At 40.6% G+C, this 24962-nt stretch overlaps 1 protein-coding gene across 2 annotated transcripts in view; it reads right to left on the reverse strand.

Annotated features, from left to right (window-relative positions):
• Nucleotides 1-609: 609 nt before the first annotated feature.
• The window catches only part of LOC108240788 (activin receptor type-1), a 29635-nt gene continuing 5282 nt past the window's right edge, over nt 610-24962 (reverse strand). The window contains exons 1-12 of one of the 2 annotated variants that reach the window (XM_025007679.2): nt 16354-16388; nt 14435-14505; nt 13574-13825; nt 12459-12731; nt 12038-12316; nt 9621-9826; nt 6219-6318; nt 4844-4990; nt 3806-4081; nt 2753-2950; nt 1699-1829; nt 610-1597 (exon numbers count right to left, since the gene is read on the reverse strand). In XM_025007679.2, the coding sequence (XP_024863447.1) occupies nt 1463-1597; nt 1699-1829; nt 2753-2950; nt 3806-4081; nt 4844-4990; nt 6219-6318; nt 9621-9826; nt 12038-12316; nt 12459-12731; nt 13574-13825; nt 14435-14505; nt 16354-16373 (2088 nt within the window). In that variant the 5' untranslated portion in view covers nt 16374-16388 and the 3' untranslated portion in view covers nt 610-1462. Of the gene's footprint in view, nt 1598-1698; nt 1830-2752; nt 2951-3805; nt 4082-4843; nt 4991-6218; nt 6319-9620; nt 9827-12037; nt 12317-12458; nt 12732-13573; nt 13826-14434; nt 14506-16353; nt 16389-24962 lie in introns of those variants that run through there. The other variant, XM_017424549.3, reaches the window with a different exon arrangement.

Raw genomic sequence — 24962 nt, forward strand, 5'->3', positions numbered from 1 at the left:
GAAAGTCCGACAGCTGCAGGTAAATGTGAGCCCCGGGTTTCGAGGGCCGCTTCTTGCAGAATAATTTATCTGTTTAAGCCGGAAATCTGGTTTTTGTTCGACGTGTGCTGAGAATTGTCCGAGCAGCTTCGGCTCAGAACCCTGTGTTCACAATGTCAAGTTTAAAAATCCTTGGGAAGAATTACGACACATGGTCATTGTTCCAACCCTTGGACTTTCAGCTGAAAAGATATTTTGTCAATGTATTGTAGGATTGTTGATTGATGGATGATTCTGTACACTGCAGTCATACAAACTGTAGAGAAATGAAATCTATTTTATCTAATCAGAATAATTCTGATGAGATTGTCAGTTTTTGCACAGAAATTTGTCATTTAGGGCTATAAATATTTGTATAGATAAAAAAAATGATCATTTTTTAGCAGCTGATAACAAAAAGCTACAACGAGGGACTTGGATACAGTTGATTAAATTCTTCCACTGAAGGTCAGGAATTTTTCTTAACTGAATTTTTTTGTCTAACCAGCATTCCTCTCTTTGAGAAATGTCCCTTTTTACAGCCAGTAAACACATTTACTACACAGCATCAAGACAAATCACACAGATGGATGTTGTTTTTTGTTTCTATTTAATTAATAGAAATCACTAACTGATATAAAATTTCAAAGAAAATAAAAAAAAGGCTTAAGTTTGACTTCATTTACTTGACAATGCACGCATCAGGACAACAGTGCTCGCGTTAGGACAGCATACAGGCTTACTTACAGGCCTCTGGAGACAGAGTTCGGCTTTAAAAAGCAGATATTTTATTTGATCCTTTTGTTCCTGTAAAGCTGAAGAAATGAAGCAGGCTGACTAAAATTCAAGGTGATACATGAAAGTTTGCAACAGAGAACCTTTAGCTGGACGATATAACAGCAAAACAAAGTGCCACCGGCGTACCTGTACAACTGAATGTTACATGAAGTTTCCTCTCACAGCACTGTAAACAATGGCGCATAACGAAAAACGTAGGTTCTGCGGTGATCACGGTTAAAAAAGAATACATATTGAACAAACTAGTTCTCCGTTGGCCTGTTTTTCTAACCGTACTGCGAATGAATGGAGAACGATTAAACAGAAAACTTTTATGTTCAGACGTCTTTTTAAACTGAAAAACGTGTCAAACAAAGTGTGCACAACTAACAAAAACAAGCAAATGCCCAAGTATCAGTTTCTTCCTTGAAGAATGTTTCCAGCTGCTGTGTCACACCAGATATTTCCCTTTCTCTAAGACCACTCGGCCGTCTCAGAAATGCCCAACAAGCCGTCTTTGGAAGCCAAAATGTGTCCCGTGGAGTGTTTTAAAATAAATACAGGTCTGCGCCTCTATAAGGGCACTAAACCCATCAAGTCTTTTCTCTTGGGATTTCACCTAAGACAGCCCATCCTCGGGAAGGGACTCTTCTTCTCAAGTTAAGGCTCAGATGTCCGTTTTGATTTTATCCAGGGAGTTGTCGATCTTTGTGAGAGTCTTTTTGATGCGCAGCGCTGTTAATCTGGCTGATGGATTCTGGTACCAACACTCCTTCATGAGTTTAGCCAAAGACGTTAAAGTCTAAGAAAAATAACAAGAACAAAATATTCTGTCAGTGTGTTCCAACTTATCCAAACCTTGTGGTTTGGAATTACGTGAATAACCATTTGATTGTTACTTACTGGGTCCGAAAACCATCTGTTTGGGATGTTGGGCCTCTGCTGATCCACGCACACAACCTTCTTCATGTCTTCGAAGCTGGGGTCGGTTGGGACCACGTCGTGAAAGGGTGGCTTGTAGTCTTCTACGATACCTACGAGCCGAGGAGAAAACGAAAGATAAGATCATCCAGGGCGAACCGTCTGCAGCCAATCAGGAGGCTGGATGTTTGATCACGGCTTGTTCAACAAGGATAGAAATTTACTATTTGCAACACAGCTTTCACTGATGGACGTCTTACATGTTCAGCCTTAAACTGTTGAAGTGAGGTTTCTGTGTCAGAGGTCCAAACTGAGAGGCATCTCTCTGATAACCACCGTGTTAAACCCTTTTACAGCAGGTGCTTCTTTTTCCTGGTTCTTATAATCATCAGAAACTGTTCTGCTTGCTTGTTTGTGCATCACAGGAAGTTCACACAAACTCAGTTCATAGAAATGCTTTCATCCAGACTAGGAGCTTCCTTAAACCGAGAGGAACCACCTATTACTCAGTTACTGATTGGTCAAAACGCTGTGACTGAAAGGTGAGCGGTTCAGGCAGCGTTACGTGTTTGTTGTTGGGTTGGATACAAAAATACAAGCCTGGAGACTGACAGTACAAAAAACAAAAAAAAAAAATCATATGGACTACAGTCCTAGTTAAGCTATTAAACCAAATCAAAGCGAACACAATAAAGCCCAGGGTTTAGAAAATCAAGATATGACGAAGAAGTTATGTGATTTTTTTTTTAACTGGGATCCAAATGCTATCAGATAAAAAAGTCAGAGATGTTTTAAAGTAAAAACAGTTAAAGCAGGGAGAAAATAAAGGTTTCATTTTACATAACTGCAGATGCCAATAAACTGAACATTTCTGTCAACAGCAGAAAAGCTCTTCATTTATCCAAGTTGTGGTAAAGTCATGGGGGAAACCTGTTAAACTAGAAACATCCTGGTTTAAAAAAACAAAAGGAGATATTTCTGTTCAGTAACGTTGCTCCACCTCCACGTTCTGTGACCAGCAGAACCACGTACTGACCGTTGCTGACCGTCCTCCTGGCGACTTCCCACAACACCAGGCCCAGGGCCCAGATGTCCACCCTCTTGTAGGACTCAAAGCAGTCCATCTGGATGGAGTCATCCAGAACCTCGGGGGCCATGTAGCGCTTTGTGCCAACTTTGGGGTTGTTGCCCACATCTAACTCGTTGGTGTCCTGGAAATGCATGACTGCCAGACCTAGAATTTAAAAAAAAAAAAAGAAAACCACCCTAAATCAAGCTTTCAGGTAAATCAAACATTTATAAAACAAACCACAAGATTTCTTCTGAAGATTTCCAACAGGTCTTGAGGTAAGCTAAGAAAATCTGCCTAAAACCTTCCCCTGGCCAACATCAACTCTCTCAGGTAACAACCAGGTTTGGACGGAGGGAGGGAAGACAACACTCTGGACTCAATCAACTATAAAGCACCTCTTGGTTGGAGCGAGCAGCTCCGTTACGGCATACAGGATGTCCTCCACCACAACAACAACACGCTGATGAGACAAACAACTGCTACCATGTTTGTCGACACAGCGAAATGCGTCAGCCGGAGCTGAATTTATTCCACGGAGCTCGTAAACAGGTAAAGTTTGTCGCCGGGTGCTCGCTTTTAAAGCGAATTAGATGTTATTTAAGCATTTTCGAAATGGAACATTGGTGCATTCGACAAAGTGGTCCAAGGCCTTGCAGATGTGTTTTTGGTTAAGGGCTGAGTGATCCATTAGGTTTAAGTTGTTTTTCTAATTTAAACAATAAATACGACTGAGCAGCTAGAGAAATAAAGTAACATTACTGCAAATCCGCCTCTTATGCAAACTAATAAGCCTTCAGATGACCTCTTCAGTTACAAAGTTTCTGACGCTTTTTTGATTTTATTGAAGCTGTGTTAAACCCTCAACGTCCTATTAGTGAAATAAAAGTTGTAGTTGCTTTATTTACTGATTTATTAGACCCCTCTAAACTTAATCCAACATAATTTGTATCATGAAGCATTTGCATTTGAGTTTTAAATACAGTTTTGTCACAATACGTCCACAAATGCAATTCTTACCGAGGTCTGCGATGCAGCACTGCCCGTTCTTTTTCACCAGCACGTTCTTGCTCTTGAGGTCTCGGTGCGCGATGGCCGGCTTGCCGTGAGTGCCGAAGATCTCGACGTGCAAATGCGCCAGGCCGCTCGCGATGGACAGCGCCATTCGGAGGCAGCCGGACGCGTCGAGGGTGCTGAGCTGGAGGTAATCATACAAGGAGCCCATTTCGTGGAAGTGAGTAATGAGCCACAGCTGCGTACTCGAGTTCCTGGAAGTCATGTCTGAGGCGATGAAGCCTGAATCGAGAAACACGTTTTAATTATTAAATATTTCAGGCAAACACTGATTCCTCTGTATGTGGAACAACTGGATGCTACAGTACAATTAGCAGTCACAGTCAGATGTAGCTGATAGTTTGTTAGAAACGGAAACAAAGAAAAGGATTTCCAGTGCTTTTACTAACTTTACTGTAATTAGAACATATAAACAAATCTAACATTTAATACCAAAAAGCATGTTTAATGCTGAAATAAGTTTTAATCTAACAGAAACTTATCCCAGAAACTTGGGATAACTGATTGCTTCAGTTGTTCCTGAACACAAGGTTTCAGTATCTGTCTGACGCAGCCGCTGACGGATTCTTCTCTTTGTAATTTCTAAAATAATTTTAAAAAGAAGGCTAATTTGGATTATCTTTAAAGCCATTCTGTTTCAGAGGTATGTAAACTCATGTCTGTTTTGCTAAAATAATTGTGTATTTAATAAAAAAAAGGCAACAGAACAATAATATGGTTCTCCACAAAAAAAAAATCTACATTTCGTCGAATCTTTCAGAACCTGTTTTTATTATAAAACTTCTTTGCTTCTCCAGTTTTTTTGGACTAAATTAATAATTGCTCTCAGCATTTTCCTTTGATATATAAATGAACTGGTCACTGAAGACACTGGGAAGAAAAAAACATTTATTTGTACATTTAAGTTTTCCGGCACATAAAAATAAACAAATAAATAAACATAAAAGCCTTGTGACTTCTTCAGTTAGCCACGTTTGCACATACCCAAGATGTTCTCGTGTCTCAGCAGAACTGTGTTGTAGATCTCCGTTTCTCGGAACCAGGACTTCTCGTCTCGGGAGGAGAAGATTTTAACAGCGACGTTCTCCCCCTGCCACTGACCCCTCCACACCTCGCCGTACCGACCCTTACCTGAAAGGTGGGGAGATGAAGGCATCATGGAACAGCACACGTCTACAAACACAGCTGCGCAACAACGCGGGGGTGAATATCTGGAAGGCTTGTGTGAATATTTATTTGTGGCGCTCAATTCTAAACAGGGAGGCATCTAGAATAACAAACCAAACTGCTTTTGTAGCAAGCTGAACCGTGAAAATATTAATAAAACTGATAAAATTAAAAAGAATCATAATAGAGATATGGACTTTGCTTTAAAACACATTTTGTAGTTGAAAATGATGAATAAAAAAAAGACTGATCTCTATTATAAATCTTGTTTCACAAACATCTCTACATATTTTCAGTGGATTTAGCACTGATTTAGTGTTTGGCTTACAGAGTTACCTCACGTCTGGCACAAAAGGTTTAAATACAGAATTTAGCAGCCAGAGTTAAAACATTAGAAAATATTACATTTACATTTAACAACAGGAAAGTGAAAGAATAGGCTTAATTCATATTCTAATAGTTTCTTGTGTTTACCAGTAAACAACATTTTGTCAGAACAGAGTGGTTGAACTTTGTACTCTGGCAGAACAGTGCTCCTTGCTGCCCCCTGGTGGCTACAAATCTATTCATGTATATTTAATGTTACAGAGGTCATGTAAAAATTTCAAGATGAGCCATTTGGCTGCTTATATGTTTGTGCTGCTTGCTGGTAATATTTCCACTGACACTTGACAAACCACAAACAATCTCTAACCTAAATTGCAATCTTGGCTCTGGGGGGCCTTCACAGCAGGACAGTTGCTCAGTCACTCTGGCCCGGTTTCTGAATATCCTCAAAGTGCTCGCCTCTTTTGCAATTCTGAACATGATTTAATTTTATTTTTTGATTTGTAAGTGCTTGAACTGCTAATATCGAATGCTCTGACTGAACTTGTTGGTCTTACAAATGAGGGCAAAACAAACCAAGAGTCTCAGACTTTGACGTGCCATTACGTTTTCAGGGCATCTATAATTTACTGAAAAAAGCTGAACTAAACAAAACAATATGTTCACGTTTTTTATTTGATTTTGTGTCACAGTCTGAGGCTTAATTTGAAACCAAGAACATTATTTAAAGCTGCAATTGACCACTTTTTTTTTTTGCCACAGGCTCCTGCGTCAGCACAATCCAGAGGGAGTGATGAGGAGGCTGTTATTTTCTTTTCTTTCTGAGAACTGTGTCTGAGCACACTGGCTTTAACTAAACACTTACCCACACACTCGTTGAGCATGATTTGTCGAGCAACAGTCCTCTGCACGAGAAAAGGGAGTCCTGAGCCACTTCCTGAAGTGCAGGAATGATCCAACAGATCCTAGAAAAACCGGGAACATAAAAGAGATTGTGTATTTTACTGTAACCCTGTGGAAATGTCTGCAAGAAAAGAAAAACAAACTTCGAAAAAAGGCTGAAAATGATGAAATACAGAGCATCTGGGACTCAGATGGGGATTAACACAAGCAAGCTGTCTTTGATGTGGCACCCACATGAGATGGAGGCTTGCAAGATGTGTGTCTCAAGATAATGTGTGTGTGTGTGTGTGTGTGTGTGCTGGAGGTGCAGAGCGCCTCCCTGCCGAGTAAACAACAGAGGAGCCACCTCCTCTCTAGTGACTGATGTGGGCGCTGGAGATTTTATCTAATCCGAGAGCCAGACTCCAAAACAGGCGCAATGCCGCTAAGCCTTTTATTGTTATCTCATCTACGAGACGTGCAGCGACGCAGCGCCGACACAGGGGGGCAGTGCGCAGCTACAGAGGCAGCAGCTGCTGAGCAAAAAAACAAAAAAAACAACAAAATGACTGGATCGGGAGGGGAGAAAACAGATTGAAAACAGGGACAAGTGATGGCTCAGATAAACAGATGCATAATGCAAGACTTGCCTGAGAGACTATTTGGAATCATAACAGAGGAATGCAAGACTGAGGCCATAAAATGAATGATGACTTACTCTGGTGAAAGTTTAAATACCTCTCTTTGGCCAAAAAAAAAAGAGGATTGTTTTTTTAGGAGGGTATATCAGGGCCAGGCCTTTAAACGGCAGAATGCAATCAGAGAGCTGCGATATGATTATGCTCAGAGAGGGACGGGCTCATGTGTTTCAGTCAGATTTGTTTTCCACCATTTCTTATAACCTCTCTCATTGCACTGCCAAGCTCCTTTTTTAATAACACGCAAAAAAGGATGGCTCCATATTTGGACCCTTCTGCCAAGAGAACCGAAAGACTGGAAAAACGCAGAGCGCGTCTGCAAATCTACTTGACAGGAGCGACCAGACGCTAACAGCTGGAAATCTGGAAGCTGAGGAGTTTAGACAAAACCCTCATTTCTTTATTTTTTTTTTCCAGAGAACCTAAAATCACAGAAAGGAACCCTAACAATTCATATTCTCCCCCGAGCCATTTGCGCGGATCTTGATTACACGGTGTGCGAGCCAGCGAATGTGCCGGGGTTGTCTTTCAGACGAAACGCTAACCACAGGACTCCACCTAAACTCTGGATCCGTTTAGGAGACCTCAAAACAGAAACCACTTTGTAGAAGACGCTCAGTTCATGGCTGAGTGGAGAAAAATAAATAAATAGCAGAAAGCATTCCTCTGTTGCTGCTGCTGCTGCAAAAAAAAAAAAAAAAAAGACTAAAACGATGAAAAACAACTCCTTGGTGCACAATGTTAATGTGAAAGTTCCACTTTTATATCATGTATTGAACAATCTGAATGGTTTATACTGTTGAATCAGGTTTGGAGACACATTTTTCCCCAATGTTGACCCAACACCACACTACTTATTAAATTAGGCCTAAAGATTACCCGGATGTATCTACATTTGAAAAACAGTCCCTAAACCACACGAGGACGTTAATGTTTCCTATTAAGTAGCTTTAAACGTGCAGGAGATGATAGTGGCTTTAAAATAAAAGTATAGTTTACACAAAACATTCATTAGAGTGGCAACAAAGCGCTGTTTATTGTGCAACCACTCCATTATCTATTATCTTCTATAAAGCGTGTGTTTAAAAAAGTAGGCAAACTAATCTAACGACACATTAAATCCTCAGCCGAACCCCTGAAGTTCATTAAACATGTAATTATGAAAGGGGAATTCAGGTCTTCTGTTTTGCTGTAAATATTTGCACTTCTGAGTCATCTGCCACCCAAATATAAACCGGACTCCTCCTGATAGAAGGACTTTCACATGTTGCCACCAACACACAACAATAGACCTGCATTATTTATGCCAGTGGAGCGTCCAAACGCTGCAAAATAAACTAGTTTAATAAGACAAGGCTTGTAGAAAATGGCAAGCTTAGATTTATTTATACTCTTGTCTGACATTATATTTGTAAAATGGGAATAAAAAGTTGGCACTTTCCAGTTTTCTACAACTTGTTATGTTTCAGAATGAAACAAAAATAAATGAATGAAGTTTTTGTCTGTCAGTCCACATAAAACAATCCAGAATGACAAATCTAAACATGTCGCTGGAGTGTTTTCTTAAAAGCTGACCCATCACAGACCATTTAACACGTTGTTTGAAAGTTTTTCCTTTTTTTTCCCCCTCAGGTTAGTCTGAGAGCATCAGTGTACAAACATTTTAAGGTCAGTGCTAAACTGGGTTCAGGGCCAGACTTCAGCTTGGTCAGGAGTTTGGACATCTGTCTCGAAGCCCCTCCTGCTTCTTCTTGGCCGTGTTGTTCAGGTCATTGTCCTGCTAAAATAAAACTTTGACTCCAGCCTGAGATTCTGTAGCTTCTGTAAACGGTTTTCACTGGATTACCAGCTTCCTTTCTATACCGACTAGTCCTTTTTTGCAGAAAAACCTCCATAAAGAATAACCCTGCTGCAACCAGATTTGCCCATTTGGATAAGGTGAAGTGTGGCCTCTTTCAAACAGATGGTTGAGAATTATAGCTAAAGAGTTCAAACGTTTTCATCTGATTAAAACATTTAGCTTGAGTTTTTTGGCAAAGACCCATTTGTACCTTTTTCCTGATGTAAAAGTCTGCATAATAACTTCACATCCAGTTTATAACAGCAGCTTTTAAACTTTTGTAAATAGGTTAGACTTTTGTTTTCTAAAAAAACATGTTAAAGGATAAATAAAATGCACATAATCTTTAAAAAATAGTTTTTTTTCTTACAAAAAAGATGCAGTGGGTTTCACTGACTCTTGTGAGATTAATAAAAATAACTGAAACATATCAAATACTTTTATTTATAATTTTCAGTGGGTTTTAGATTAAACAGTTGCGTTTAGTGTGCACCTTTAGCTACACAGAGGTACTTTTAGAGGTCCATTTTATTAACTAACAATAACTCAGAATTGACTTCTTTATCCGGTTTCATTTCCTGGTTATACCGTACTCATTTTAAAAGTAAACTTATCTTCCTGTTCAAAGCTGCACTCACAGCTCTCACCATCTTTATATCAGATGACACAAAAGGAAAAGTAATGGGTTAACATAAAAGACTGGAATTAGACTGGCCTTAAGCTTTAAAGGACCAGTCCATTACGATTGATTTTAGTATTGATTTTTGTAACGATTCTCAAATGATTTATTTCTTTTTCAAACACAGCACTGGAGTTCGTCTCCCCCCACACAGTTCGCAGTACTCACCGCCAAAGTGCTCTCCCCCACGTTAGAGGCTATAAGTCCATCAATCGTTCCATATTCAGCATCCCGGGATGTCAGCCTCTCCATCTGGTTGCGGTGGATGTGTCTGAACACGAAGATGGCCACGGCGGAGAGGAAGATGAGAACGATGATGGGCGCCACAATGGCAATAACCAGTGTGTTCACGCTGTAGCCGGACAGCTCATCAGCTAGAAGGAAAAATATATATATATCAGCGTGGAGTTTCTTTACATGATCAGCTTAACAGTTTATTGGTAACAATATAAACCTCTGTGTATGCCTGCTGTATCTAAAAAATAGTTTAGGAATAAATGCATGAAGGAAGGCTGCTGTTCTGATTAAATTCAACATTTTGAAACGGACACAATCCATACAGCACTCTGCAGACCTTCTGAAGAATAGGTGAATAACAGAAATAAATGAGCATTGACTGTTCTGGGTATGGAGCACAGAGTTGATTTCAAAATGTCAAAAAAGGCCAACATGATGAACTGACCGTTCACACTTCCCAAAACATTGCAAGGCAGAGAGCGCTCTGCTCTGCCCTGCAGCACAGACAATGTTCCCACTTTCCTCAATGTGCATAAAGAACTCCTTCTTCCTCAAAACGCAGAACTATCAAGTGTGTTTGGGTGCTCACAAGCCAAGCCTGTTGAAGAGGGTACATTTAGCGAGAAAACTTCTTAAAATCCACTCTGACTACATATATATATTCGAAATAACCCAAAAAGGAAAAAGAGTTGATACAAAAACAATTATTTTACCGTAAACAACATACAGCCAAGTAATACTCCAAGTAAAGCTGGAAGAAATATGTCTGCTTAACTAACATTGTTTCACTTTGACTCAATTCTCAAATGTGTTATAAATGGTGCATAAAGAGCTGCTGTTAAAAGGAAGTTACAGGTTAAAGTAACGACATGAGACAACAGCTCTGTGTGCAGCTGCCAGTCTTCAGCCCCTCAGTGGCCTCACCTTCTGGGCTCTTGTCAGCCAGCTCTGACAGCCACCGAGAGGACAGAGGAAGAAGCAGACCATGACTAAATAATATTCTAAACCAGGCCAGTTGCCCTCCAACTCCCCCCCTTATCTGTATTACAAACTGCCAGGAGTGTGACCGCGCAGAGGTGTAACAGATCTCAGCTGACGGTAAAAGCATCTCAGCAAAGAATAAATGCTCTGAACATAAAAACTACATGCAACATATTCAAGTGTAATATTACACAAAACTCTGGCTTGCTAAATTGTCACAGTTATTTATAATTACCAATGTGGATGTCCAGAAATAACTAATCCCCTTTAAACTCATGTTAAACAGTGGTTAGCATACACCTGCCCTCACTGACGTAACTGAATAAAAGCCTTCCTGGACACCTCCACCTGCAACAGTGATGGTATGAAATGGGTACAGTCTGAGAAGCAAGTAAAATATTTAACATAAATTCTGATATTTTGATGATTTGGCACAAAAAAGCACAACAAAACACCATAAACTGTTTAGTCTGCCTATATGTCTATAAATCTATAACAGCTGTGGAGCACAGTGGTGGCAGTATTATGCTTTGGGACTGCTCATCTTGTCTGACCTGGGATGTTTGGGTGGAGGGAATAAATAACTAAAAACTATTCAAATCAACAAGATAAGGCTTTGTCAAAAGAAGGTCAATATACTGAAAGAAACTAAATAGAACAGACTTAACTGCATTTAAAAACATACGAGCTAGGTTTGATGTTTGACAGAGCTGAAGCATTTTTGCAAAAACAAGTGGGGAAAAATGAATACCAATGTAATGTAAAGAAAAAAAAGGTATTTAGAGCTAAGATTCAGACAAATCATAACAATAAAATCTTTATAAAAGGACTGCATTCAATCATTGGTCACTTTTTTGGTAAGGTTTCGCCTGTGAAAAGTAATAAAGCTGCAGCGTGTGTGAGATTACACAGTACACTGTGTCAGGTAGCCTTAATCCTAAATCTTAAGATTCTCACGTCATACCGTCATATCATGACAGTGGTAAAGTGTCTAACAGCTGTTTAAAGCACACCAACAGCAATGGGAAGCAGCAAAAATGGTGGAGCTATATTTGACATTACTGCACCACTCCAACAGCATAGTTATCTACACAAAAAGTATTTTTACTGCATCTGAAGACACCACCTTTATTGTGACTAATGTTTATCAAATTAGAATCTGCACCACCAATATATAAAAAAAAACATCTTTAAGTCCTTTACAAGTTACAGCTGTTTCACTGCAGGATGTCATTCTGTTGTAGAAATTAATTATCCAGCTAATAAATGCTCTGAACGGTCCTGATCAAAATGACAGGAAAAGCTGAAGAAGATTCTGATCAGAAAACCACATCTTTAGTAGTTTTGTGGACAGCGCTGTGCCGTACCTCTGAGGGGAAGCTCCACTGTGCTGTTCAAGTTACACAGGTGACCTTGGCAGCACTCAACAATCAGGTCTCTGGACGGCGGGGTCTTGCAAGTCAACGTGATCTGCTCGTACACCTTGAAGCAGCCTTTCTTATACACCGGGGAGCCGGCGTTGACTGTCAGGGAGGAGAAACACTGTTGGCCCATGCAGCGACTCGCCGTCCCACACGAGGTGTCCTCGCACACACATTCGTGCTCGTCTTTGATCGGGGACTTTATTCCTCCTTCTGCAAAAGGGTCTGCAAGAAAACATGGCTTGTAAATATTTATGATGTTTAAAAAAAAAATAAGCGTTTTAAATCCAATTCAAAGTGCATTTAATCTGAGCCAAAGTTAGGTGACAGAAGCTAACACTAATTTGTACAGTGTGTACAAAGTCACCTTTCTCAGGAACTTGCACAGTGACGTTCATGTTACACAGATGGCCCTGGCAGCACTTGACAACATGAACCGACGAGGGTGGCGTGGCACAGGTGGCTCTGCCCTCCTCGTCGTCCCTCAGGCAGCCCTTCTGTTGGACGGCTGCCCCGTCAATCACTTTCACAGAAGAGAAACACTGCTGGCCTGTGCAGCGATGGTCAAGCTCACACAAATCTCCCTCACATACACACTCCTGGTCCCTGAGGATCGGTCTGCCTGCAGACTGTTCGACATCTGATAAGAGGAGGCAAAGATATGAGAAAAACCCATTAGACCAACACCATTACTAAGCCTTTAAATTAAATGGCACTCACTCACATCAGAAAACATGTAGGTGGAAAACATCCCTTTGCTGGTCAGCCACAGACGTTTAATTTTGTTTTCCGTTTTGAAATCCAATACCTGTTACTATAAAATGGATTTCTGGCCAACACGATCCTCCTTTCAAAAATAAATTTAGACTGAAACATAATCCTACACTGCATTAGGACTTTCTCAGTTCTGTTCTTTAAATAAGTAACTCCAGGAAAGTAATTCCATGATTGACATGTACACACGTCCATCGAACGGTTTATGATAACAAAATGATCTTTTAGTGATTTTGCAGGAATTTGCCAAGTAAGGACATATTTCAGGAAAGAAAAGAAAGTGCCAACACGCACGTTAATGTTGACTGATGAAGTCAAAATGCAAAGTTTCCAGATACTTTTTTTTCCATAATTATGTTGGGCTTAATTATGCAGATAAGCAGCCAATTCTCCATTCAGTTCAAACTATCCAGATTTATTATAACCAGAAGCACTCGGAGAGCGCAAACCTCCACCAAAGTCATAGAATCATTAAATAAATAAGTCAGATCCAAATCATGACCCGGAAAACCACCTAAATTTAATCAACAGTTTCTTGTGACAACCCCAACATCTCCTTGGTAAAAGTAACTAGACACCACCCCTGTATAAGTGGTCTACACTGAGACAAACTTCCAACCTGTTGAAAAGACTGATAGCATATTTTATGAATGACAAAAGGCTGAATGATGATAGATTCAATCTCTTCTCTGTTTGCAGATTCCTCACCTTTCATTGGGGACTGCAAGGAGATGTTCATGTTGCACAAATGCCCAAAGCAGCACTTTACCACCAGCTCAGGAGTTGGTGAGTTTCCACAGCGCACAGGCCCATCTTCACTACCCACAATGCAGCCCCTCTGAAAGACTGACGTCCCATTCAGAACAGAGAGAGAAGCAAAGCACTGCTGGCCGTAACATCGTTCTCCGCCGCTGCAGGACTCCCCGTCACACAAACATTCATTTCTCGCACCGTCTTCCCCTGAAAAAGAAAACGATTACAAAAGCAGATCAGACTCCACCTTCAGTAAACATAAATCCTGCAATCAAAGACCATTTATGTAAGGTAGACAATGATCACTAATTGCTTTTCCCCCCCTATGCATGTATGAGATTATAAATATGGGGAAAAAAAGGTGTGGCTTGCCTCTGTAAAAAAAAAATAAAACACTTTCCATTGCAATCCATGATCACTGCAGCTGTTTAAAATAACAGTGCCAGACAGCAGATGAGAGGGAGACAGACAGAGGAAGGGGTGGTGAGAGGAAAAATAAAGTGTGATTTTTGGTCTACACATGCAAGAGCCAAGAAGGGAGGCAGGAAAAGGCACAGAACCTAAGATGACTGAATTAAAAGAGAAAAGGCGAATTGTAAATATCTATCAAACCCCATTTTAGCTTCTAACGCATCGTTAGTCGAAATGCATACAATAAATCTTTAAGTTTGCAATAATAAGCTGATGGCTTTATGGTAAAAAAACACATTCTGGTGGCAGAAGCACTGACTGTGCTTGGAGAAACCCTACCCCATTTAACTAAGTTTTTCCTTTAAGTCTCCTGTGACAAGTTTAGCTTTGTGTGAAGATGCTTACCCTCCATGCCGGAACAAGGCAGAACCAGTGTGAACAGAATCCAGAAAAAGGCCTTACTCATCATTGTATACCTGAAAGAAAAGAAAGAAAAAGAGCAGAAAAAAATTAAATGAGAAACCTTTTTTTTCCAGGTGTTATTAACAAAGGATGAAAATGTGCACAAAACATGAAAAAAATCATTTTCGTAGATTAGAACATGATTTTCAGAACTCCATCCAGTAGGAAAGTGAGACGGAACGAAAACGGTGGAATTTGACATCCACCTCACGGTGCCAGAGGGCGCAACTTTACAAATAGACCTTTTTTTTATTTAAAAAAAAGAAAAAAAAAAGTCAGCACCAAGTTTAAAATGCTCAAGTAAAGTGGGTCTCATGCCTTCCTGTTGTCCTGGCAACAAGGCATTGAGTGGCAAGCAATGGGGAAACTGGTGCTCTCTCATTGGCTGACTGTGTGTGAGTGAGTGTGTGTTGATGTCTGCGTGTTGGAGGGACAGGCTGCTTGGCAAGTGAGGGAAGAGGAGCAGACAAACATTAGGAGGAAGAGGAAGAGGAGGAGGAGGGGGGGGATAGGAGAGCAAGGTTTCCTAAATACTATTATTTACACACCTGGAACTTCGAGATAGTACTCCTAAAGCCCATTTGGGCAACTAAAAGACAGATATTTGGCAGTCAACCGGTAAACTATCAAAGCAAACTGTAAAACAAAACAGAAAATTCCCTTCAAGTTACCAGTTTTTAAAGATAATGTTTAAGTTTTCTAAAGACATAGCCTGGAGTGTTCCCGTTCCTGCTGTACCGAGCACGGGGAACGTGATCTTGGCAGCGTGTGCAGCTGATAAATACCCCAACACCACCTACCTCAACTCCCCCTTTGTGCCCATCTCCCAGACATAAATGATTAAGTATGTAATGTTAGCATTAGCCCAACGGCAGCGTCTGCACAGTGACGCTCACACAGACCACATGCTGCTCCTTTAATCAGGGCACAAAACAAGAGGCTGCCACACAGAGATAATCGGGAGCTGTGTCTGCTCCCCTGGGACCGGAGGAGGCGAGGAACGGCGGTGGGGGGCGGAGGACGGGCAGGCGGGTGCGAGGAGGCACGGGAGGCACGGCCTGGGGGGGCGGCTGGGGGACAGTAGGTCAAAGAGAAGGGTAAGGTACAGTGAGGTCAGCTGAAAGGAGGAGGGGGGGAAGTCGAGTGTCAACACCCAGAGGGATCAGGGGGATACCGTGCTGTGGGGTGGAGAAGGGTGGTGGTAGTGGGGGGGGGGCATCTTGGCTTGTCTACAGCAAAGTCTGGAGCCCATAAGAAACAGAATGAAAAGATAAATGACTGTTAAATAAATGCTAGAGTTCTGCAAAACTTTATTTTTATCCCGAATCATTAACCAGTCATCCAAAAAACAAGTACACAGTAATTACTTCACCTCAATTAGCAGATTAGAACACGTCTTGTGGTTTTACTTAATTGCCTCAAGCTAAATAGCTAATGATTTGCTGCATTTCTTTTTAGATTTACTGCTAAAAACCCCTAGGGAAAAAAAACAAAACAAAACAAAAAAAACAATAAAAACAATCTACCACTCAGACATAATGTATTAAATATTCTCCAAGAAGTAAGCTACCACAACCGTGGTATATCACCCATGTGTCTGTATAGGTTTTATGTCTATAAATGTTTTCAGGGGACATGGATACAGCAAATAATTAAGTCTGTGTATTGTAGATCAAATGACAGTTTGGGTCACCGTGTCTCCAGCAGGTTTACAGCCGGCCTCCTCATAATACAGCAAATGAAGGGTCAAGGTTTTTCTTAGCAATACATTATAAATTTGTATTACTGTACACATACACGAACATAGACATTTAAAAAAATAAAAAGAAAAAAAAGAAAGAAAAAGAAAAACTCATCCACACCCTGAGGCATGAAGAAACATGAAGCTGCCTAACGGCTTTTGGAGTCCTGACACTGGAAACCTCAGAAGGGATTCTTGGGAAGGAGCGAGGCAGGTCTAGCATCTGCAGAACTGATTGCGATCTGAGCACACAGTTTTGTGGCGCTCCGTGAGTGTGTGTTGCAGCCCTCTTCTCCTGTGTATTGAATTCTTTGGCCGTGTTGTGTAGCGAGCGCTCACAGAACTGACATGTTGCCAAGGGTGTGCTCGCAACCCCACTTGTCCTCTGATGCAGTGTTGTTTTAGGAAACTAGTTTGAGTTCCAAACTAGCTTTAGATATGCTTTTGATTTTGATTTCCAGCATTTGATATCAATGAACTTAAGAAAATCATAAGAAAAAAAGTAGCATAAAGATGGAACACAATAATACTGATGGAAAACTGGTTATTTCAAAGATGATAGTGAACGTGATGTGCAAAATGTCATTTATATAAAGTCCAAGTATCCCAGTTATATTGTTATACTGTGCACACTAACTACACATGTGCCATGATAAAACTTAAGCACAGGAGACAAAGAAGATAAATACAATCACGAGCAGGAGGAGGCTAATAATAATCACTCAGGGGCTACAAAGACGCAAAAACTGTACTTCCTGGTAAGAAATCAATCAGAAAGGCAACTGATTACCAACCACCTCTTGCAGCGGATGATAAAACAGCAGATGATGGAGTTAAACATAGTGGCCCAGCTAATCCCCCAAAATAAACCGAATAGTCGTGTGTTTGCAAAAGCAAACGTGCCAACAGCTTTGAGCTTGCAGACACGGTAGCAATGTTGAATTCTTAAGCTTTAGTTATTAAAGACAACAGATATGAGCAGTCCTATACACAGACAGGTAGCAAACATGGGGCATTTTCTCCTCACATACTGGTCTAAAACTAAACATTTAGTGTCCAGATGATGTGCTGCTGGTGTCTTTGGCTAAATAAGTCCCTGTGGATGGATCAAAACAGTCACCCTTTGTTTGTATTATACGGAAATTTTGCTTACTTTTTCCAAAGATATAAAGATTCTTGGTCTCTCTTACATTGCAAAGTTTTGTCCCATGCAAAGATGTGGAATATACAAAAAACAAAACCTGAGCGCAAAGTTTCATTTTGAACAGTATCTGGTGGATAAAAGTAACAAAACTAGGACTGAATGCTTCAAGTACTTCGACTGTATTAAGGCTATACCACCTCTGTTCTTTGCTTTCAATAAAATTCTAAGTGCAGGAGTAACACTTTCACCAGATTACTTTTACTTAAAGAATCCAAATACTTTTTCCTACCACAGGTATCCCTTATGATGATTCCAGAACCTCTGTGACCTTCTACATGAAGGCACAAAAGACCGCATTTGAGCCGAACACAAACCAACCAAAGTGTGCACAGCCCAAAAGAAACAGCTGAAACAGCCACGGCCCAGTGAAAAGTATGTTAGGCTTGACTCCTGCTGAGTGCTACTGGAGAGACATGAAAGTGAACCTTCGCATCATGGCTCACATTTTTTTGACGCCACGTTTCCTTCCTCGACTCTTTCCCCAGATCCCACTCCAGAGAGCTCTCCGCATAAGCACCACTCTAAGAGGTTGAGAAGAGCTTAAAGTGATTATGTAGAGATGATTACATATGCTTTTCACGTTCTGTTGCTAATACAACTGAACCCCCAAAAAGCCTGCAGGCAGTTATGATGATTTAAAAACATCTTAAAAGTTGGTACACTAAAAAGACTACATTTTTCAAATACTAAGCTGAAAATGTTATTATGATCCATTATCTCAAAGAGACTGTTGAAATGGCTTTCCGCAGCAACTAAAGCACATCAGTGTGGCTGGATGCCTTAATATTTTGGTCTATTTTGTATTCAGGTCAGCCATACGAGAGAATGACAAAACACTACTTTGTCTGATGAGCATGGTGCATCACTAAGGTTGAGGAGGGAGGTTGCTGAAGCTCTGCAGGAGCTGCTGAGTCATCATGCTGGCAAAAAGGGAGACGAGAGGTGGAATCTGTGTCTGAGCTGGCAGGCTGGCACGGTTACCATGGCACAAATAGCCTGGGCACCGAGGAAACTGCAGCAAACTGCAAGGCGGCGGGTGGAAGAAACAGGCCGAGTGTGGGGCAATGCGGAGCCGGAGCCCGCTGTTCGTGTCCCTGTCACTCTCCCTGACCTGCAACCAGACAGCCAAAGAGCCAGCATGCCATCAGGGACACACAGATGGTTTGCTCCTAGGTGGATGTGGGTGTAATGCAGACCTGAGGGCAAGAGCTGCACTCGTTACTGCAGCCCACATTCAAATTTACACAGCAGCATGGCAGATCAACATGCTCACCTTTCTCTGCCAAATGAAACGCGCCGCGTAGAAGCACAAAAGAACGCATTACTGTACCTTAAATCCTAAACTGATACGAGACACTCGCACTCAGAGCAACTCCGATCTTTAAAACAAAATAAAATGAAATAAAATTATGCCTTACAGCACCACAATGAACCAAACATCAAAGGTAAAGATGAAACTATCTCTAATCTAAAGACAATTTAGATTAATTTAAGGGCTTGGGGTTTCCAAACTATCTTAAAATGTTTCAACACTATCCACAAAGCACACGCAAAAATATAAACTGATGGTCTCAACAAATATGCCACGTGAAGAAATAAACCTATAATGTCTCATTTTAACACTGCGATGAAGCCATGAAGACAATCAGTTTAGTGAAGACAGTTAACTAAAAAGATAAATCCTCAGAGGTTTATTATGCAGGGGGTAGTGAAAACAAATATCTTACAGTTTTATTGAATATCATGCAGAGAAATAAAGTCTTGAGTTTGAATCTTGGCTGTGTTTAATCTTCTGTGTTGCGTTTGCACGTTTTCCCGGTGCATGACTGGATTTCCTCTGGGTCTCCAGTTCTGAAGCCGGAAAACAAGCATGTTGGATTAATTGTGGCGTCTTCGTGAGCAGGCATAGTCTTGAATTTGGTGCCTTCTTTTATATATATATATATATATATATATATATATCTGAATGACTCACGGGTCAGTGTTGAAAAGCTATGCAGGTAAAAATGCTTTCGAATATCAAGGACTGGACAAAAAAATAAAGAGTGAAAAAGCAGCTAACCTCTAAAGAGAAACTTTGGAAAAAAAAAAAAAAAAAAAACCTTGAGAAAGCTTGAAGAACTGTCGCTCCAGAGTACTTCAAAAGGCACAATAAAGTCCCGATTCTTTAGTTAAAAAAAAACACTGTATGAAAAAGTGAGGGGGCAAATAAGACTTTTGAACAGAATTATCTAGTGCTGGGGGGGCATAGCAGTTTATCCCATCCATCAAACACCCCCATGCTACAGCTGTATTGCTTCAGTACAAAAAAAAGAAAATACCTTATCATACTTTATTTTTAAAAAGGAAAACACACCATATCAAACATGACAATATAGGTTAAAAGACTAAATATTTTGGCTTATGGGTGAAATGTATTTTTAAGAAAAGAAAAGTCTCATTGAGTTTAAAACTTTTAGAGGGCTTGATAGGCAGTTTTGCATTTCCAACCTATTATAGTGACATTTTTTCCCACCAAATTGCAACCTTGACAACAAATTTGTTCACATAACGCATTCATTTCACGCAAGGATTCCTTGCACCAGATAAGGCTTGATGGTTTTAATGTTTCATATTCCAAATAAAATACCATGTCATGCAATAAATACATCAATCAAACCTAAAACCTTTAGATGTACAAGCACGATGTACAAAGCTGTAAGGTGTGAACTTATTGCAGGTAGAAAAAAAAACGTAACTTCACTTCCATTCTTAGGCATCTTCCACTACTGCCCTCAACAAAATACACTGTTGACCACATGACATACTAAATATTTTATTATCAATGCTTCAAATAAGTAAAGCCTCAGATTCCTATCAAGCTGATTAACTGAATGTCATCATCTGGGATAAGCCTCTTGATAACATGCTCTTTGAACATTACCCCCTTCTTCGTTTTTCATGTTAAAGTTGTTCAAATCTCCCCCTCCACAGAAAACAACCTACAAGCTCAAAGTACATGTTGAGAATAGCCCGTTTTGTGCCAAATATTTGGATTTTGCTGTAGGCCCGCCTTGTTGTTTTGGTGAATAATTCTGAAGCTCTACAAACAAAATGTTCTCATAAGACAAATATTTTTGTGCCTTTTCAAAAAGAAAAAAAAAAAAGCTACTTAATATATTTTTGGAGGCATTGTAGCTACACAGATGACACAGCGGTAAAGTCTGGCTGCATACTTCATAAAATTATAATTAAAAGGAATTAAAACTGAAGCATGAGAAAATGATCACAAACTAAGATACAGTGAGCATGAGCTACTGTGCCGTAAAAGCTCCTTTTTATGCAGGCGAGCTACAAAATCTCTGACTCCTCCACAGTGTGGGCTGACCAGTCAATATCCCGTGGCATACACAGCTGGTGTGGGTGACAGATGCATCACTGGGCCAATTGAAAAGTGAGGCACTTTAACCTCTGAAAACCCATGCTCCCCGGCCGAGAGCGCCGTCAAGTAGGAGATGAAAGAGGGACTTTAGTGCTTTTGGAATTTGCAGAGCCCCATCAGGGCCAGGCGGGCTCCATCTCTCAAGTCCCTTCAGTATCTCAGCAGCAGCAGCGCCCTTTTCACAATGAGAGGAATGTGATCAAATGCAAATGGCCCCCTGCTTATGTCCAATTGTCACTCGTACATTAATTGTAGTCGGCAGCAGCATAGCGGGGGTTTTGTTCCTCGGATACACCGTTACCCGGGCTGTGTGCGCACACACGAACACAACTTGTCCCAGATTAAATGTGTTCAGAGACAATGGGTGCCTTTTCTCCCTGACAGTGCCCCACCCAACACTCAACCCCGGCACCAACACAAATTTATCAAACCGATCAGACAAGGTCTCATGTCAAAGTAAGAAAAAGATATCCAATAATAAACTGTAAAAGTCCAACACACAATGTGAACAGTTGTTCTGTAGCCATAAAGCCAACATGTTTAAATTAATTAATTTGAAAACTACATTCTGTGATTCCTTAAAGCTGCACTATGACTTGTTGCGTGAAGTCTTGTGAGACACGGCTTTGAATGTTTTGCAGCACTGTGGGGACACTTAACAAGCCGTCTACGCAATCGTCACCATAGCAATTAGACTTTCGTTTTCACACAGCCTTCAAAACATCTAAAACAGCCTATTCACAGAGTGGCTTTATGGCAGTAAGCCATGTTTGCTAACAGAGGAATGCACAAACACTTACTCTCCAAATGACCATCACACAAAGTTCACCAGTCTGTGTCTCCTAAAAGAATTTATACCAAGGTGCACCCTTTAAACACATTTCTCTCTCTCTGAAACGAGTCAGTCAGAGAAACTGACCAAAGAACTCAAAGTGTGAGAAATATTTAGGCTTGACTGACGTTAGGTCCTGATTGGTGACCCACAGTGTGATGATAATCAATAACCAAACAGTTTGCAGCAATATCATAAACGTGTATAAAATACTGCTCCTGAACTAAACCCTATCCCTGACATCCTACTGCCAACCGAGCTTTTATGGTCTTGAGAGAGCAAAGACTTCTAAGGGACCGGAACAGCAGTAAACACTTTCTAATGCCGTTTTCACACATGCTATGTAGTCTTGAACTTTTATGGGCATTATTCAAAAAAGCTTGTGGGAATGAAAAGGTCTAAAGCAGTCTGAACAGATCTGTGTGGCGATTACCCAACCAGACTCCAAAATATGGAGTCCAATTAACATCTAATGTAACCTACATAAAACATGTTGAGTATGTCATTTACCATATAAGTGTATAAACTGATGATATTTGCAGTTTTGTACAATTTTTTTGCTAATAATTTGGTTTCCTGTGTTCGGTTTATACTGTGGATGTGCCAGGATCCATATTTTATTGCTTTAAACAAAAACATCCATCTGTACAGATTAAGATTTGTTTGCTGTAACGGCTATACTACTCAAACGAAACACAAGGGTGGCAGTACATGTTGTTAGCACATGTTTTGGTTAAAGTATTTCCAGCTGTCAGAAGGCAAATTCTACCAACAACTTCCTGCAAAATAAGAAACTAAGGCGACAACATCATGTCAGACATTAACCTGCTCTCTAAACAAACAAAGACACAATTATCTTTTGTTGATGTAATTTGTTATTTAACACCATTTTTCACCATGTTCAGAGGTGTATTCAGCTGACATGTGAAAAATGGATTTAATTAACCAAACAGAACCAACAAAAACACAAGAGTGTTGAACACACTTGAACTCAAAGTCGCTTTTTAACTCAATTTATGGTATATTGCATTTTGTCAAATGCAAAACAAGACAAAGCTAAATGCATTGACCCTTCGGCACACAGCTTTCTGGGAATCAGCCACTGAAAATCCACTCAAATTAAAGACAAATTAGCGCTAAAGGCTGATTTACACAATATTTTTCCTCAAATCTGGGAGGAAAAAAAGCATAGAATAAAAAATAATGCAATCACTGCTTTGTAATTAAAACTTTTAGACCATTAATTTGAAGTCCTTGTGCCTGATTAGGCTTTAAAACAAGCTACAACTTCTAACCCCACTGCTACATACAGGCTCCATAAAGAGTAACGGGAAACTACCCTCATAACAAAACTGCATCAGTATAGCCCCGGATGATGTACAAGATGAAGGATTATTCTCAAATTGTAGACAAAATGCCCGCACCAAACAAGCGCCCCTGTCCAGGCCTGGGGATGAGATCACAGAGATGTAGCAACTAAAACAAAACCCTAACTTTGCCCCGGCTTTGCAACAGCTGAGCGATAAGACATGAGCAGTGGAGCGGCTAAGGCTTATAAAATGTGCATGGCAGACTGTCTCCAGTGCAGTCTGAGGTTAGTGTAGAGAGGAGCGGAGCCACGAGAGCTGCAAATCTATGCGGGCGTGCATCTGTGCAGACAGCAGTGTCTCGCCTCCCTTCGCTCTGTCTCCACTGTTCTTCATCCACATTTGAACACAGAATGGGAGGAATCAATAAGTCTGTTTAGAGCTACCAGACTAAAAGGAGGGTGAGCTCCCAAACAGCGAGCACTGGAACAAGACTAAAATCTGGCAGAAACACAGGCAGCCTTTTATCCCCCCCCCCCCCCCCCCCCCACCCACCCTCTAACTTCCTGCGTCCTGCTGAGACTGCAGAGCCCGCAAGTCCCAGACAGCTCCCCTCGTCGTGATGTGTTCGGGCTCCATAAGGCTGATGATTATTAAAAGGCTCAAGGATTTTTTTTTTCTATTTTTTTTTATACTAAAAATAACACTGCAGACATAGGGCCTCTTTCTAAAAAGCTGGACATGAGGAGCAAATCCAACCCACATGCTGTGTTTCTCTGCCGTCTGCTGCCTCATCTGATGCCAGGTCTGTTGCTAAGTCGAACTTTCTAGTAAGTCGGCACATGCACCCAAAAACAGGACAAAAAGTAACGCAAGGTCACCATTATGATGCCAGACTTAAAGCCAAACCCTAGTTTACGCCCGAGCCTCCACCTCCTACCTACATAAACACACACACACACACACATATGTACAGTGTCTCCTCCCTCCGACTTAAGAACCACCTACATGAAGGCACGATGATCCTCGGGTTCTTGCTCAGACTTGAAGAAGCCTATCCTGGTTTCATAACTGCAGTTTCCTTGTTAATAACAGACTGTGTAACCTGACTCTCCACACATAATACACACACACACACACACACATACACACACCAGAGGTTTAGAAAACTAGCCCTTCACTCTCACCACACTTAGATTGTTCCAGTTGGTGATGACAGACAAATTATCGAGCAGAGAGAAATGCGTGTTATCTGAGGTCTGCCCCCCAACTCCAAAAGAAAAAAAAAAAAAAAATTGCCCCAGTTTGTTTTTTTCTGAAATACTCAGACCACCACGGGACATTGTTTAATGTTTTGCAGCAATCAGATAAAGCAGCTACAGATGGACTCTACAGCCAGCAGATGTGAAAATGAAATTACCTTTTCAAGTTAAATCTAAAAAATAACTAAAAAAAAAAAGGTACAAATTACCAACAACACAGAGGCTGAAACAAGCATCGCGGAACAGAAAGGAGGCGTGGATCTGAGCGAGTCTCACTCGTATCGTTTTCAAAAACTCCGCTGAGCAGATCTACAGGTGCTGGTCATAAAATTAGAATATCATGAAAAAGTAGATTGATTTCAGTAATTCCATTTAAAAAGTGAAATTTGTATATTATATTCATACATTACATACAAACTCATATATTTCAAATGTTTATTTCGTTTAATTTTGATGATTACAAATGACAACAAATGAAAATCTCAAATTCATCATTTCAGAAAATTAGAATCTTGTGAAAAGGTTCAAAATTGATGGCACCTGGTACCACACTGTAATCAGCTAATTAACTCAAACCACCTGCAAAGGCCTTTAAATGGTCTTTCAGTCTAGTTCTATAGGCTACACAATCATGGGGAAGACTGCTGACTTGACAGTTGTCCAAAAGACGACCATCGACACCTTGCACAAGGAGGGCAAGACAC

The sequence above is a fragment of the Kryptolebias marmoratus genome, linkage group LG6, assembly GCF_001649575.2.
Source record: "Kryptolebias marmoratus isolate JLee-2015 linkage group LG6, ASM164957v2, whole genome shotgun sequence".
In the NCBI taxonomy this organism is placed as follows: Eukaryota; Metazoa; Chordata; class Actinopteri; order Cyprinodontiformes; family Rivulidae; genus Kryptolebias; species Kryptolebias marmoratus.